The sequence below is a fragment of the Pundamilia nyererei genome, unplaced genomic scaffold, assembly GCF_000239375.1.
Source record: "Pundamilia nyererei isolate P.nyererei 1_Seehausen unplaced genomic scaffold, PunNye1.0 scaffold00294, whole genome shotgun sequence".
NCBI lineage: Eukaryota > Metazoa > Chordata > Actinopteri > Cichliformes > Cichlidae > Pundamilia > Pundamilia nyererei.
This window is the reverse complement of record NW_005187695.1, coordinates 136,504-151,208: the sequence shown is the minus strand read 5'-3', so window position 1 is coordinate 151,208 and position 14,705 is coordinate 136,504. Positions and strand designations below refer to the sequence as shown.

Here is a 14,705-nt window from a genome sequence, read left to right as displayed (position 1 = left end):
GAAATTTCTCTCTGCATTTAACCCAGTCACTCTGAAGCAGTGGGCAGCCATTGGGTGCCCGGGGAGCAGTGTGTGGGGACGGTACCTTGCTCAGGGGTACCTCAGGGTAGCTGTTCGGTGAATTTGAACCCCTGACCTTCCGATTCATGGGGCCACCACTCTACCTACAGAGCTATCCCGGCCTACATGACTCACTCAATGAATTCTGCCTTTCTGTCAATAAAGAAGCCAGCTGCTTCAACCTGTCCGTGTTTAACAAAATCCCGAGAAGACACGAGAAGACAAAGGCTATAAGAAATGAGATTTATTTATACATATGCAGTCCAAATATACATATTAGAATAAATGTTTTAAAAGCCCTAACCTAACACCACCCAGTTTAAGACCTGTGAATTCAACAGAAGTCTGTGTTGATGTGGAAACACATCAGCAGGATAAACACCATCTGTGTCCATAACCTTTGGATTTAATCAAGCCCCTCCAAACGCTACCGTCCTTTCTCCCTTTTCTCATCTATTAAACTATTAGATACTAACAAACCCAATCCTGACTCCCGATACAACCCCCCGCCCCACCCTTCCACAGGAAATAAAGACGAGTGAAAGTGAGGGCAGACCTCGGGGAGATCCCAGAAGGCAGAGTCCTGTTCCAGTTACATACAGTGTACAGGGAGAGATGGAAAGGAGTAGGTGAGCAGGCAGTGGAGGATTTCATTTACAGTAAAACAAGCCATCTCGGGTACATCAGAGACCAAGGGAGCAGGGCAGGGCTGAGTGCCCTCACTACCTCATCCCCTGAAATATTATCCAGCCATCTATCCTAGCTAGCAGGCAGCGGTAGCACAGGGCTGTCCGTGCATTTAAAACCAATTCCTTGATCTCTCCCTCTCCACGGGTTTAGGGCAGGGGTGAAATGGTCACGGGCAGAGCCAGTGCTGTGTGAGGAAGTTAACCCGTCCACTAGCGACGCAGCTATCCCATCTCATTTAGAGTTAACGCTTAGCAAAGCTTGGAGCATGACTCATCTGTGGAGTACAAAGTGTGCACAGAGCAGGAAAGCCTTCCAAACAAAGATCAAAAGCAATCAAAAAAGAAATTGCATGTCAGTGTTGGGAAGGGATGTTATTGCTCTGAGAGGCCTGGTGGAACACAACCAAATTCCAGCGTGTGCACTTAGGAAAAACGGCCTGAGCCCCTTGCCCCTACATCAGTGAGGGAGCATTACCCTTAAACATACACAAATAGGATTGTAGGCAAAAGCATTAAAAAAACAAAACATATATAAAACGAGCGAGCTCCCCTTGCTATGAAGAAATCAGAGTGAAAACTATAAACCAACTAAACCCTTTGGCCAAACAAGACATCAATCTAGTGTTCAATAAATATTAGAAGGGGACATTCTTTTCGGAAGAATCTACATTTTGCGAAAATGGGAAGGACAGTGGTTGCAATTCAGTCTCTTGGAAGAGGATTTTTACAGCCCAATATCCCGTTAGAGTGAAACTGAAAGGAACCATTTACTAGCTTGTAAAATAGAGCTTTCAAAGGAAGGACACGAAAGGAACCTTAATAAATTTTTTTTCTTAGATTGCAAATCAATTCTGATCATGTGCGTCTTTAATGAACAGTGCAAGTCACCCGTTTTCTTTCCATCGACACCAATCCTCCCTCAGAAAACGTCCTGCTTGCTTATTTAAACTTATTCACCATCCCCTCCTCTTCACTGTATCAAGTTTTCCCAAACAGACAAATCAGACCCAAGTGTCCTCGTGTGACTCTCTCTACCTGTCTCCATTTTCCCTGTCCATCTGCCTGTCTTTCCTATCTGGCTGTTTCCCCCAGTTGCTTGGAGGTGAAGGAGGAGGAGGTCAGCGGGAAAGTCTCAGTTAGACTGGCAGCAAGCGCCCTTGTTGGATGAGTTTTGGGTGGGCTCAACGGTGATGGGCACTACGTTGGAGGCTGGTGAGAAGTCTGAGTCGCTGCGTCCTGACATCTGCCTCTGTGACACGATGTTGTAGATGGCTGTGATGAGAGAGAGAGAGAGCGAGAGGGAGTAAGTTACGTGTAGATGCCTATAAATCCAGCCAACAGTGGGACATATTGTGATAAGGACAAGCAGCATGGCAAACTGAACAACAACTGCTCTATCCAGACTCCTGGCAGCACTGACGGATTCTTTCCATCCTAAACTGGCATCGTTATGTCATGTGGCAGAATCAAGTCTCAATTTAGGCATTCCCCAAAGCTGCAAGATGCAATACATTTTATATTAAAATTGCAAGAACTGTGATCTGCTCCTCTGATCCTGCATGCTCATGCTGAGAAGCAGAGAATGCAACCAAGTTTCACAGGCGATACACAAGAAGCGTTCCAACACACAGCGAGCATCGGTTCTTCTCCTCATCCATCTGCTTCTACTACACTTCAAAACAGGGCTGTGAGAGTAATCAGATTTTAATTTCAGTTACTAACTTTATGTGTTTAAGTTAACAGATAATTGATTCAGATTTTTTTTGTCTGCGTGGGTTCTCTCCAGGTTTCCATCTTCCCTCCCACAGTCCAAAGACATGCAGGTAGTGGGGTTAGGTTAAGAGGTGGATCTAATTTGTTCATAAGTGTGAATGTGAGTGTGAATGGTTGCCAGTCTTCCTGTGTTAGCCCTGTGACAGACTGGTAACTTGTCCAGAGTGCGCCCCACCTCTCGCCTCACGGCTGGGATAGGCTCTAGGCCTCCCAGCAACTCTGAATCGGATAAGGGGAAGATGATGGATGAATAGTTTAAACTAGAAATGTTTTGGGGGGGCGGGTTTCCTAAAGAGCAGTAACAAATCTTTATAGCAGTTCATTTATCCTTTTAAAGGCTCAAGTGGTTTAGTGGTCACCTCATCTTCCTGGTTTTAAACCTTCCTACCACCCAGACCCTTTCTTTGTTGCGTTTATTTGTTCTTCTTGTAGCTAATGTGTATGTTAGCTAGGGTAATCGGCCACAGGTGTGGATGTGGGTGTGAGTGGTTTTCTTGTCACTGCATGAGTGTGAAGGACTAGTGAACTGTCTTTCACCCCGTGACAGCTGGGTTAGGCCGTTTTCATGCTTGTCTCGTGACGATTTTCACGTCCTATCCTGTGTTGTGAGGCACAATCTTTGTGGCGCGCCTCTACAGTGGTGCAGGTTTTTACCATTATTTTAATGATACTCCTGCAGAGAAGCTCAGAGACACACTGACACACAGAGGGAGATTTTGCAACTCTTTGGAAAACTGAGTTTGTAAAAAGAACTTTGCAAAAAAACATTGTCCTCTTTATCAGCGTGTGTGACGCGATACTGTCTGAGACGCGACGCCTATCGTTTGGGAGGGAGCGGCTTCTTGTGCCTTAATGTGGGTACACATGGCTGAATCTTTGTGACGATGGCACAGCAATGAGTGAAGTGACCACTGCAGAGGGTATATTGGCACCTTTAGGCTCTAGGGCCAAAAACCTAAATAAGCCGTTAAGAAAAGGCCTCATTTTGGTGTGTCCTTCCTAAACGCTCACTTTGTTCATCGCGAACCAATATGATGGAAGGGAATGTTTGGACAAAAAGATCCTTCTTAAAGAAGTTAATGTTGTTTGGCTGAGTGGTCTTTCAGTCTGGTTTCCGTATGTGAAGCTATGGAGAGATCATTAATGGTTGCAGCTTTCTTTGTCTGATTATCGAGGGTTTTTAATGTGGTCCACTTTCACCAGTGTGGAACTCAGGTGTTGGTCGGCTGCTGGCTCTCCCCATGTGCGCAGATCATGGAGGCAGAGGACCAGAAGGGAGTGGGCCTTGCACGTTTGGATCCAACTTCCTACAGGATTCACCTCCCATTTTTCCCCCCCATACATTTGAATTAAAGTATACACAGGCTATATAATAGGCTCTACATAGTTTGTTAGCACGTGGGCCTCTTGTCCCATTGGTACCCACAGATATCTCTCTACAGAGGCTGCAAGGGAACAGTGAGTGCTCTTACAACACGGGCTTAGTCAAAACTCACTCCCTACCAGATAACCCCCATATCACGTCCCCCTCATTTTCATTTCCAAGGAAAACTCGTGCAAAAAGTCCCATGCTTTTAAAGTTCAATGAATCTAAGACATTTGTTTAATTTATGAATCACTGTGTTGAATAATCACAATAACAATTATTGACCAAAAGCATCATAGTTATGGTTTCTGAACACAATCAATCAAGCCTACGTGAAAATATTTCAACCAAACATTGACTTGGATGTCACTGGAGTGGTCAGGACTTGTGCAAACACCTCTGGCTTGCTGTTGCATACTCCCTCTTTAACTAAACTGCACCCAGATGTGGAACAAAATGGTCCTGAAATAAAAACTGCCTATGAAGCAAGAACATTTAAAGCAAAGCAAGGCTCGGCGCTCTGATGTGACGTGTCAGGTGGTAAAAACACAACTGATTACTACGAACCATACACAGCCCCAGCTGCAGTGCATATACACATGATGACCCAAGAACTATCCTCTGCTGCATGAGCGATGACTTCTTTGCTCCAGTGGGTCTAAACTTCAGTTCTTACTAGCTTGCTGATGCACGGTTACTCTTCTCTCTTAATGAGCCAGTTACCAATGTTACCTAAATGGGGCTTGTTGGTTTGAAGTTTACGTGAACTAGAAATTGCTGATAAAGCGGAAGAAAGGCTCAAACTGCCTGAGCAGAGTAAGAATACAAACTGGAAGAGGCGCATACGTGCAGGCTGATAGCCCTTGGGGCAATTCAAGTGGAAGCACCACTCACTGTTGGATTGTCCCTTTAGGCACTCCAGGGGTTGACTGAGTCACAACAATTGCTGTTTTTCTCCATGTTATCCAATCTTACACTTGTTAGTGTGGCCATATGCCTCCTAGGGAAACGGCTCATAGACATTCACTTAGGGAAACATTTGCGAACCCACATCACATTTTCTTTCTTGAACAAGTTGTAGATGCATCTGGTAAGGCGCATTTGTGCCATCTCTCAAGACCGACTGGTCTTTCAGTGTAGCAATTATTCCTGTTTTTGACCTTAAAAAAGGATCAAGGTGGTATTTCTGCACACAGGCGTGGATGCCAAAGGCTGATTAGATGGATTTTGCTGCCATCTAGTGGCAAAGGTAAGGTATTGTTAGATAAACTCAAAGACGAGAATATTTACGTATTCTCATATATTGCATACAAAACCTTTTATTAAACGGTGCTTCTCTTAAGTACCAGAACACATTTTGATATGAGGTAAATGCAGTAGAAAATAACCACAAACGTGACACTGACCTGTGAGGATCGTCTGGAAAGCCAGCTCCACATTAGACGAGTCTAACGCTGATGTTTCCAGGAAAGACAAGCCGTGCTTCTCTAGAAAACAAACATGTACAAAAGACCAATTAGTGTTAAAGGCCAACACCATTCTAGCTTCAACATCTTCACTGAGCTGAGGTTTATTTTACTGGGACTGATTTTTTCCCCTGCATTATGTGCTCACTCCAGGGCCTCTGCAGTTCTTTCAGCCACTTCCTGTTTGACGGCTCACGTCGTAGTTTGATGTTTTTGATTAGACTTATTAGTTGACGAATATTAATTTGCTATTTTGATAACCGTTTATCCAACATTTGGTGATGCATAGAATATGTCAGATAAATTCTGTAACTGTAATCCAGCTCGTCTATGACACAAATCTGTTTTCTGTGCGTGAGCACACGGTACATTCAGTCCTTTCCAAGTCTTCTTCCAGTTTTCCTTCCAGTTAAGAACAGAGGGTGTTGAATGTTGTACATGTGGTAAAATGTTAGCCTCTATAAATAAGTTGAGTTTACATTATAAAAAGTGAAATGAATTATGTCAGCTAACATGCAAAGTGGTTTACTGGGTAAATCAACTGCCAATCTGATCAGCTACAGATATAAAACACATAGTTAAATAATAATAAGAGGCAACCTAGTCTGTGTGTTGTCTTCTTTTGAGAGAAGCCTTTACTATCACACTTTGCATGCATGTGTAAACCACATGGTCTTCATGTAAACGAGGCATCATAAATTAGGTCAGAGTTGCATACAAAAGTAGCAGCACTGACTGTTAAACCTCCCACAGCAACAATCACACTCTTTACGTGACTACAGACAGGAACAGGATTAGTGTCTTCAGTGAAAGCAGCAACACAGGTTAAAAAAAATCCATCAAGTTCAAGTTCAGAAGTAAAGAAACCTCCAGCTGCTGAAAACCAATCAGCATGTCAAAAGCAAACAGAAGTCTTTACATTTTCAGTGTTAACAAATCATTTTCGTGTTCTTTCATTAAAGTACTTAAACACATCCAAGTAAAAGAATTTACAGCATCAGAAGCATTGCAGACATGGGCAAAAACAAACGTGTGCACTGAAAGGCAGAGCGGGTATAAAAAAAAAGAAAAGAAAACACAAACAGTGTAAACAGAACTGAAATAAAACCTTTGACAGATGTAAAAATATTAACCGTCAGGAACACAGACGGCATGTTGGAAAGTACTTAAGGACCCAATTAAAGCAGCTAGAGATCACTTCATCCCATGCATTCATTATCGCAGCTTTAACCTGATAATAATCTAATGAGGCCGTGTCCTAGAACCTCACAAATCAATACAGCACACATGCTCTGTGCACACAAGGTGTAGCATTTCCCCACACAAACACTTCACTAGTGCAGCCTGCCATTTATTAATGACCTCCTAGAAATACTGGAAATTTATTTTTAGCAGCATTATTCAATTACTAGTGGACAAACCTCTCACTCTTATTTTGAAAGTGCAGACACCTGAAGAGACATAGCTCACTGACCAGATGACTGTTGGAAGTGATGGATATCATTGAGCTGCTTCCTGAGTAAAGTGCCAACAATGCAGATTCTCCTCAACTTTACATTAGAAAAAATATATTTAAACCCTGCTACAAAACACTTTTACCCCCTATGGACAGTCCCCTTCATAACAACTATATGATGGGGGAACTTAGGTGGAGTTACCACCTAGACTGACAGGTGTCCTGACACATGGAGCTGAAGCTGATCTGCATCTGTGAACATCCTGTGGATTTCAGCTGGTTCTCGTGTTTTAAGTATCCTGGAAAATATTTACAGATGACTTCTGCAAACAGAATCTGGGAGAAACACTGCAGCGCTGTTACAGTTACGTTACCTGCAAAGGCCTTGGCCTCGTCCGTGGGCACCGCTCTCAGGTGGCGAAGATCGCTCTTGTTACCCACTAGCATGATAACTATGTTACTGTCTGCGTGGTCCTGCAGCTCCTTCAGCCAGCGCTCTGCGTTTTCGTACGTCAGGTGCTTGGCAATGTCATAAACCAACAGAGCTCCGACGGCTCCACGGTAGTACCTGGACAACGTGAGACCAGACAAACAAGTTAGAAACTCAGGACGCGACTCGCTGTCGCAGCAGCCTGTAGCTATCAGGATTCACTGTGTGTGTCACACTGACTCAGCCAGCTCTGAACAAAGAAATAAGCTGTGAAGCTACAGCGACTGCACACAAAGCCCATAATGCAAATGAGCACTGACTTCTTGTTTTAAAAGACTCAGTGCGCTCGATTCCTCACAGCCTGTGGGGTCTTCACAAAGTTCATGCTGGTAAAGAGCGCAGCATCAAGGAAGATAACTTTAAAAAAACCCCACTAGGAACAGAGATGACGAGCTACAGGCTTCCTGTCTGAAGGCAAACAAAGGTGCATTTTGGAGTTTTAATTACTTCTGATAATCACTTTCTAGCCATTTTAAAATTGAGAAACGGACTAAACAGAATTCATGGATGGCCCTGATAACGCACTCGTAATGCAGTCCAGTGTCATGCAGCTGTAGATGATGGTTTCGAGAAAAAAAGTTCAGTCACAAGTTAAAACTTTTAACGTTTGTATTCTAGAGCCCAGCCCTGCATTTCTAATGAGGCAAGAAACACTCTTGTCACCATCTCTTTACGAATGTTCAGGATTTTGAGAATGTTATTTAAAAAAAAGAAAAAAGTGGGGCACTAAAGTTAAACCTACTTACTCACCACTTTACTTTATATATTTGGGTTCAATGTCCTGCCATGGGCTCAACCGCTGCTATATTCTTATTTAAAAGGCTATTCCTGATCTGCTCCCGTCTCTCTTACTCTCCTACAGCCATCAAAGTATGAGAAGTTGTGATCTTTGGTCCCAAGAATTATTCACTCTGTCTTTACAGACTTTGAGCTCTGTAGCTTGTAATTTAGAGAAAAAAAAAACCTGGAAGTAGCAGTAAAATTAAATAAATCTTAGGGAACTACTACAGATTCGGTGCATCACGCTTTCTTGTGCACATGCATTTGCGTGTGCACTCATGTGTATAATCACTTTGTCTGACTTTGTGCGTCTAGGACACACCCTGCATCAAACCCAAAATATTAAGGCACACCTGTAGTAACATCTGCCCAAAATAGCCTTCACATCACCTGACATGCTCTCAGATTATCATAACACAAAAGCACTTTTTAAAGCCTAGTTGCAGCATCTGGACAAAGCATGAACATGCGATTGTTTCTGGACTGCTGCAGTTATTCAGCGAGGTTTTCCACACTCCTGTACCGCGCACCTCGTCTCTGTCGCCTTCTCAGATACTTCAAATCTCCTAAATGGTTTTCTGCTTCTGATTCAGATCCAACGCTCTTAAATTAGACAAGTTTCCCTCAGAAGAGCCGCTTTGTTTCCCAGTGCCTATTTAGGTTCCTACTATTCAGCAACTGGTAAGCAGAAATCATTGTTCAAGGGTATAAGATTCTGCCTCTGTATGGGAAACAAGTGCATACACAGTACCAATAAAATAAATCAACCCTTCAGTTGTAATGTTTTGTGCAGTTGTTTATTGCAATAATAAACTGCAGGTGTCACAGCACATTTAGACTCGTCTCAGGACACACCCTTTGGGAGACACTGGTCTAAGTAACCACTTGATTAGACAGAGACACTTGCTGTGAAGAGATCATGTTTTCCTAGTTAAAAGGAAGGAAACATTTAAAAAAGCCCTTTTTCTTTCCTGTGCCACTTAATTCTATATGATTCTTCTAACTGACGCATGTGGACCTGTGTGTGTACAGGTAAAAAGAAAAAGGTTTTTACTTGTGTGAAGTGTGCATCTCTGCATGCGTGTGTGATGAACTCACGCTGAAGTGATAGCCCGGTATCGCTCCTGTCCAGCTGTGTCCCAAATCTGAGCCTTTACGGTCTTTCCCTCTACTTGGATGCTACGTGTGGCAAACTCCACACCAATGGTGCTCTTGCTCTCCAGGTTGAACTCATTTCGGGTGAAGCGGGACAGCAGGTTACTCTTCCCTACGCCCGAATCTCCAATCAGCACCACTGCAGGGAAATAAAGAACAAGAGGAACAGTCAGCAGAGTCACAACGTGTACTGTTAAGTCTGCCTGCAGGGGGTTGTTTGTGCTCGTCTTAATGCTACAGTAAAAAAATGCATAAGGAAAATAAACTACACTACTCTATAATTGGATATTAGGTGGGCGTGTTTTAGCACCACAGCTCACTTTACAGCTGCAGCTGGAAAAGCAAAAGTTCAGAAGGCCAACAGTCCATTATGCCATAAAGACGTTAAACTGAACAAGATGGAGTGATTCTTTTTCATTTCTTAATTACATTTGATCCTCATTTCTGTTAGATGGCCTTCCTCGCCAGTGACGCACATGTGTGGCTCCCAGGCAAAGCACAGCAGAAACTCAGGGGACTCCCACTGAGTACACAAAATATCAGAACCACCTGCTCTTTTCAGGAAATACACACAGGCTGAGCACAGAAATCCAGGTGAAACCGCTGACGTGCACTCATCAAATACACGTCAGGCACAGCAGCATTAGACTGAAGGGCAGAAGAACACTTTTAAACATACAGAGCTGAAACATGCGTTACAGCACACATGTGTAGCATTCACTGCATCAGTAAGCTGTCCCGATCGTCTTTAATAGTATTACTGCAAAGTAAACGTTTAGACATAAGAGATGTAGAACAAATTTTGGTGGCTGGTGCATCCTAAATAGATGAACAAGAAGATGAGTACATAACAACAGAAGTTAAACTGACAATTACAACACATAACAAAAGCAAAGAAATGAGCCACTTAAGACAAGAAAGTAGGTTTTCTGTCCTTTACCTTCCCCTCTGTGTCTCTGAGCCTTGAAGACGGTGCAATAATATCCCAAATAAACTAATGGACACAGCGTGAACACTACAAAACCCAAACATTGACAAATCAAATCTGTGCCAAACAATCAGAATGAAAACGTGAAGAAAGAGACCTCTTCACTGAGCCACTACAAAACTTATGACTGAAAATACGAAAATCTTCATACTAATATACAAGATAAGATCAGAGTCAAAGGAAACATTTACGATATATGATTTGATGTTTCAATTTCATGTCTCTGTTTCTTTTTAAAGGTAAAGTGTATTTTTGGCGAATGGCTTCTTGAGGCCCACCTGCAGTACCTTCACTGCCCGTACGTTGGGAATCGCTGCTCAAGTCAAACATTATAAACTACACTTAAAGCAAAACTGTCAACAGTTGAACCTAAAGAGTTAAATCTTAAAGTCAGCTGAACACCTTTCCAACATTCATTCATCTCCTCTTGTCTTTTTCAAGGTGAAGCTGAAAGTGAAGCTTTCCTCCGTGTCTGTGCTGTAGAGGTGAAAGCAGAGACTGGAGCGCTTGCAGATGATCTATCAGAATTTCCCACAGTGGTCCTTTCTCACATGCCGCACACATCAGTAGACAGTAGGGTGTGCAGAAGGCACCACACATGATGCTGACTTGCTATATGATAACTGCACCACAGTATCTGCGCTACTACTCGCACATCTGAGACTTTGTACTAGCTGGCAGGTTATAGAGTGGTTAATGTCAGATCTAGCACATTCTTATGCATCGGTCTCTGGTGATATCTAGAAAAGTTCAGAAGTGGTGCAGTGCAGGTGTGAAAACTGCTTTTAATTTCAATGTCTCGTTGGAGAAAATTAGGAACTGAAAACAAGCGAGTCTCAGGCAGAGTCTTAATGATGTGTTTACACCAAACAAGAACACGAACTGAGGCAAACCAACAAAAGTTAAAAAAAAATGCTTCATGCTGCACAGGAAAGACAAAAAAATTGTTAAAATTGTAGCAGATGTTGGTGAAAAGTGAAAGTCTACTGTAACTCCACTCCAGCTACTGGCAGTACTCTCCTCCTCCTCTTGTTGGCTGTTACGGGTAAATATTTGATCGTCTCCAAAAACCCTCCAGTGACTGTACTTGTGTGAATAACACAAGGCTTCATGTTTGGTGTGAACACACCATTCGGGACACCCTCTCTGTGACATCATGAAGATTGAAGAGTGTTAAAAACAAAAAAAACCTGAGAAACTGAGCGTTTTGAAGCCCGAGTCTTTGGCTCACAAGGATTACTGACTTACAGTTTTCAGACACGTGACAGAAAATAAAGAAAAGCATATTAGATCAACTTTCCCACTAAACAGGGTTTCATTTATACTTAAAAGTGGAACCAGGCATTAACAGGATGTTTGTTTGTTTGTCACTTCCACATTTGTCAGGTGCGTCACTCTGTCAAAAGGAACCTGCCACCCCAGCTCGCCACTCCTACTCTTAGGTAACAGGAACTTGTTTGGAAAGTTCAAACTGCAATAACCAATCAACCGCTGCATCTGCACTTGCATTTAAGCGATGCTCTTCTTTCAGAAATGAAACCGTGTATTCAAGTTTTACCAGCACGTGACAGGCAGAAGTAGAAACAGCTCCATGTTTTCCTGCCTGAGTTAGATACTCGGGAATAATGACAATTTCGGAAGTACACAAGGACTATGCATCAGAACAGTGCGGGCATCCAAATAAAAATTTTTTTAAAAAAAGATGACGGTGTTACTCCATTTTGTCTTGCACAAAGGATCTTGGGCGGAGGACAAGAAATCATTATGCAACCTTTTCAAGGCCTCTCTCTGCCAACAGACAGGTAATTCCATGGCTGCGTTACACACCCATTCACTCACCTATTGTTGAGCTCAAATTCCTCCAAAAAAAGATATGACAGCCGTCTATTATACTGTACAACCCTGCACCCAGTACATGTGGGAGTGAAGAACGAAGCTAAAATAATACTGAGAACCCGAGTCTGTCTGTTCAGAGACATTAGTGAATGTAATGATATCCCCTCGAGCGCCAATACACAGAATAAAATGACTATTATTAGGATTGCCAGGCTTGTTCTTGCCATAAAATGATAGTATTAAAAATACTTTAAAATACTTCTTTATTTCTTTTTTGTTGTTGTTGTGTTTTTTTTAAACAGAAGTTAATTTATTGTTTTTAAATGCCTGGAAATATGAAAGAAAGGCCTACATTTATGATAACAGACCCCAAACTTAACCTTACATAAGTGAACTAGTCCTGCTTAGATTATCATACACGAAGTTAATGTAGTGTTTAATGCTGAAGGCCAGCAGGATAATTGCTTTTTTCATCAGTATTTTTAAGAAATCAGTGGATGAGATAAGAAAAAGAGAGAATACATATGAAACGTGAACATGAGGTGAAGATGTGAAGTAGCACGAGGTGCAAAGAAAACCCCAGAATTCAGACTCATACGTGTCAAAATGTCTGTGAAAGGATGAGGTGCAGCAGGACAGCAGGACGACTTCCTGTGCCGATGTCTCCGTCAGTATGACAATGCTCATGTGACTCACTGCGAGCTCACCCAACCTGACTCACGCTGTCCAGCAGCAAGGTGCAACAGGAGCTTGTAAGGGGAAGAAGAAAAGAAAGCAGTGCAGTAAAAACCCTTCCCTGGTTTAAGTGGCGGCTGATAAACTTATCTGTGTTCCCACACTGCTGCTCATTATTCAGATAAATTTGGTCACCAAAAACCACGGCTGCTCTATCTGAGGAGGGTGAGTGAGCCCGCAAGTCTTTGCTTCCTCGTCCTTGACGAGGAGTTTCTCCGAGGCCCACTCGTGCAGGTATTTCCAGTTCGACAACACGTGCATGGTTGGTCTTCTATATTTAAATAGTGCGTCGTTTATCACGGGCGATGATAAGACAACTTTAAACAATTGGTTCCAGTTACAATGCATTTGGCACTTTGGTGACACGATCTACGAAAGTGTATAAGCTTACAGTTTTGTAAGCTGCGAGTACTTTTCACTCTTCACGCCTTTTAACAGCTCTGCTGGCATTTAAAGCAAGAAATCAAATCTAAAAATGTGACATTTTGCTTTGTATGATGTGCCAGCAAACACGAACGTTTGTCCCATCCTCAAGTATCAATGTTTGTATTGATTTCTTTGTTACGGCCTTGGTGCCTTTCAGGCAGACAACTTCTAAGGTTATTTAATTTTAAGAAATATATGTTTAAAATCCTATGAACAGCAGCATAAGCACACATGCAGGAAGTGAAGGCCATGCCAATAAAACAGGGGTCATATTTCCTCCTCTTCCTAGAGGTTGGCGGACATTTTGTGCCAATATATACACATATATATGAAAATAAGGATGTGTTGTTAATCTGTTTTTAATCAAGTCTGTCAGACATCTGCAGAGCAGTGACATACACTTTAAATATTATCTGTACACCTGCAGGAAATACAGGATCAGCATTTCCTGCTCATCCTTGGTGGGGTGGGTAGACATTTTGTTCCAATATACAAAACTAAATTGTACTCTTTGAAAATGAAACTGTCTTGTCTGTCTCAGTCATGTCCTCTGTGCCTAATTAAGGCTTTTAGAAGTCGGACAGAGCAAAACAAATACAACAAATGAAGCAAAGACTTGTAATTTCAAGGTATCCAGGGAGGAACCAGAGCATATTAGCAACTTTTAGTGATCACAGAAAGGGTGTGATTGTCACAGAAAGCGGTTTGGTGAGATTTTCCGAAACTTTGTGTACATTCAGACTCAAGTATTCAGCCCTGACTCTAAGAGACCTCCGAGCCTCATCGTACGATCCCCCTGTTGACCAACGCCGCATCCCAAGACGATTGCATCATAGGCCTGCAAGATGATGACTCCCCGGCAGATGCTGCTTAACGCCATACATGAGAGCTCTGAGCTGCCTCCCATTCTTCCAATACCACGGCTACGAGTGAGGCTATAAGCCCACTTCATAACTTGGGTTATAACTAAAAGCACTCGAAGTTACAGGTCGATTCAGGCGCCGTCGAGTCGACGTGTGGCTTGCGTCTCCTTTCACCTTGTTGTTAGGCACGCCGCTCGGCATCAAATGACAGCCGCTCACAGGTGACGCGAAAACAGAGCCAGGAGGCTACAGGTTAGCGGCCGCTTACCTTTGAAGAGGTAGTCATATTCGTCTTCTCTGTTGGTCATAGTGTCTCCTCTGCTGTTTTACTCGAAGTCGAACAAACTTCTGGCGTATTCACTTTTACTTCGACAGCGACCCAGCACCCGCTCACGACTCCGACCAGCGATTAGTTGTCACTCCGACGACAGCGAGGCTCGATTCGTGTCACACATGAATAACTGCGAGCACAACTCCGAGCTCGGAAAGTTTCGCCTCCTCTTCCTCACTCTCTGTCACTTGCCATAACCGAAGCTGTGACGTCACGTCGAGTCAGCAGTCCCGCCTCCCGCTCGCTCCCAATGGTCAATAGCTGCTCGACACCTGTCACGGCCGTTGATGT

The 14,705-nt window shown here is 43.0% G+C and overlaps 1 protein-coding gene across 1 annotated transcript; it reads right to left on the bottom strand.

Moving 5' to 3' along the window:
- Nucleotides 1–289: 289 nt before the first annotated feature.
- Nucleotides 290–14,705, bottom strand: rab11al (RAB11a, member RAS oncogene family, like). The gene is made up of 5 exons (XM_005750946.2): nucleotides 14,352–14,705; nucleotides 9,179–9,374; nucleotides 7,185–7,378; nucleotides 5,295–5,375; nucleotides 290–2,021 (listed from the first exon to the last, which is right to left on the bottom strand). Exons 1-5 carry the CDS (start codon nucleotides 14,389–14,391, stop codon nucleotides 1,882–1,884), a joined length of 651 nt encoding a protein of 216 aa, XP_005751003.1. The 5' UTR covers nucleotides 14,392–14,705; the 3' UTR covers nucleotides 290–1,881.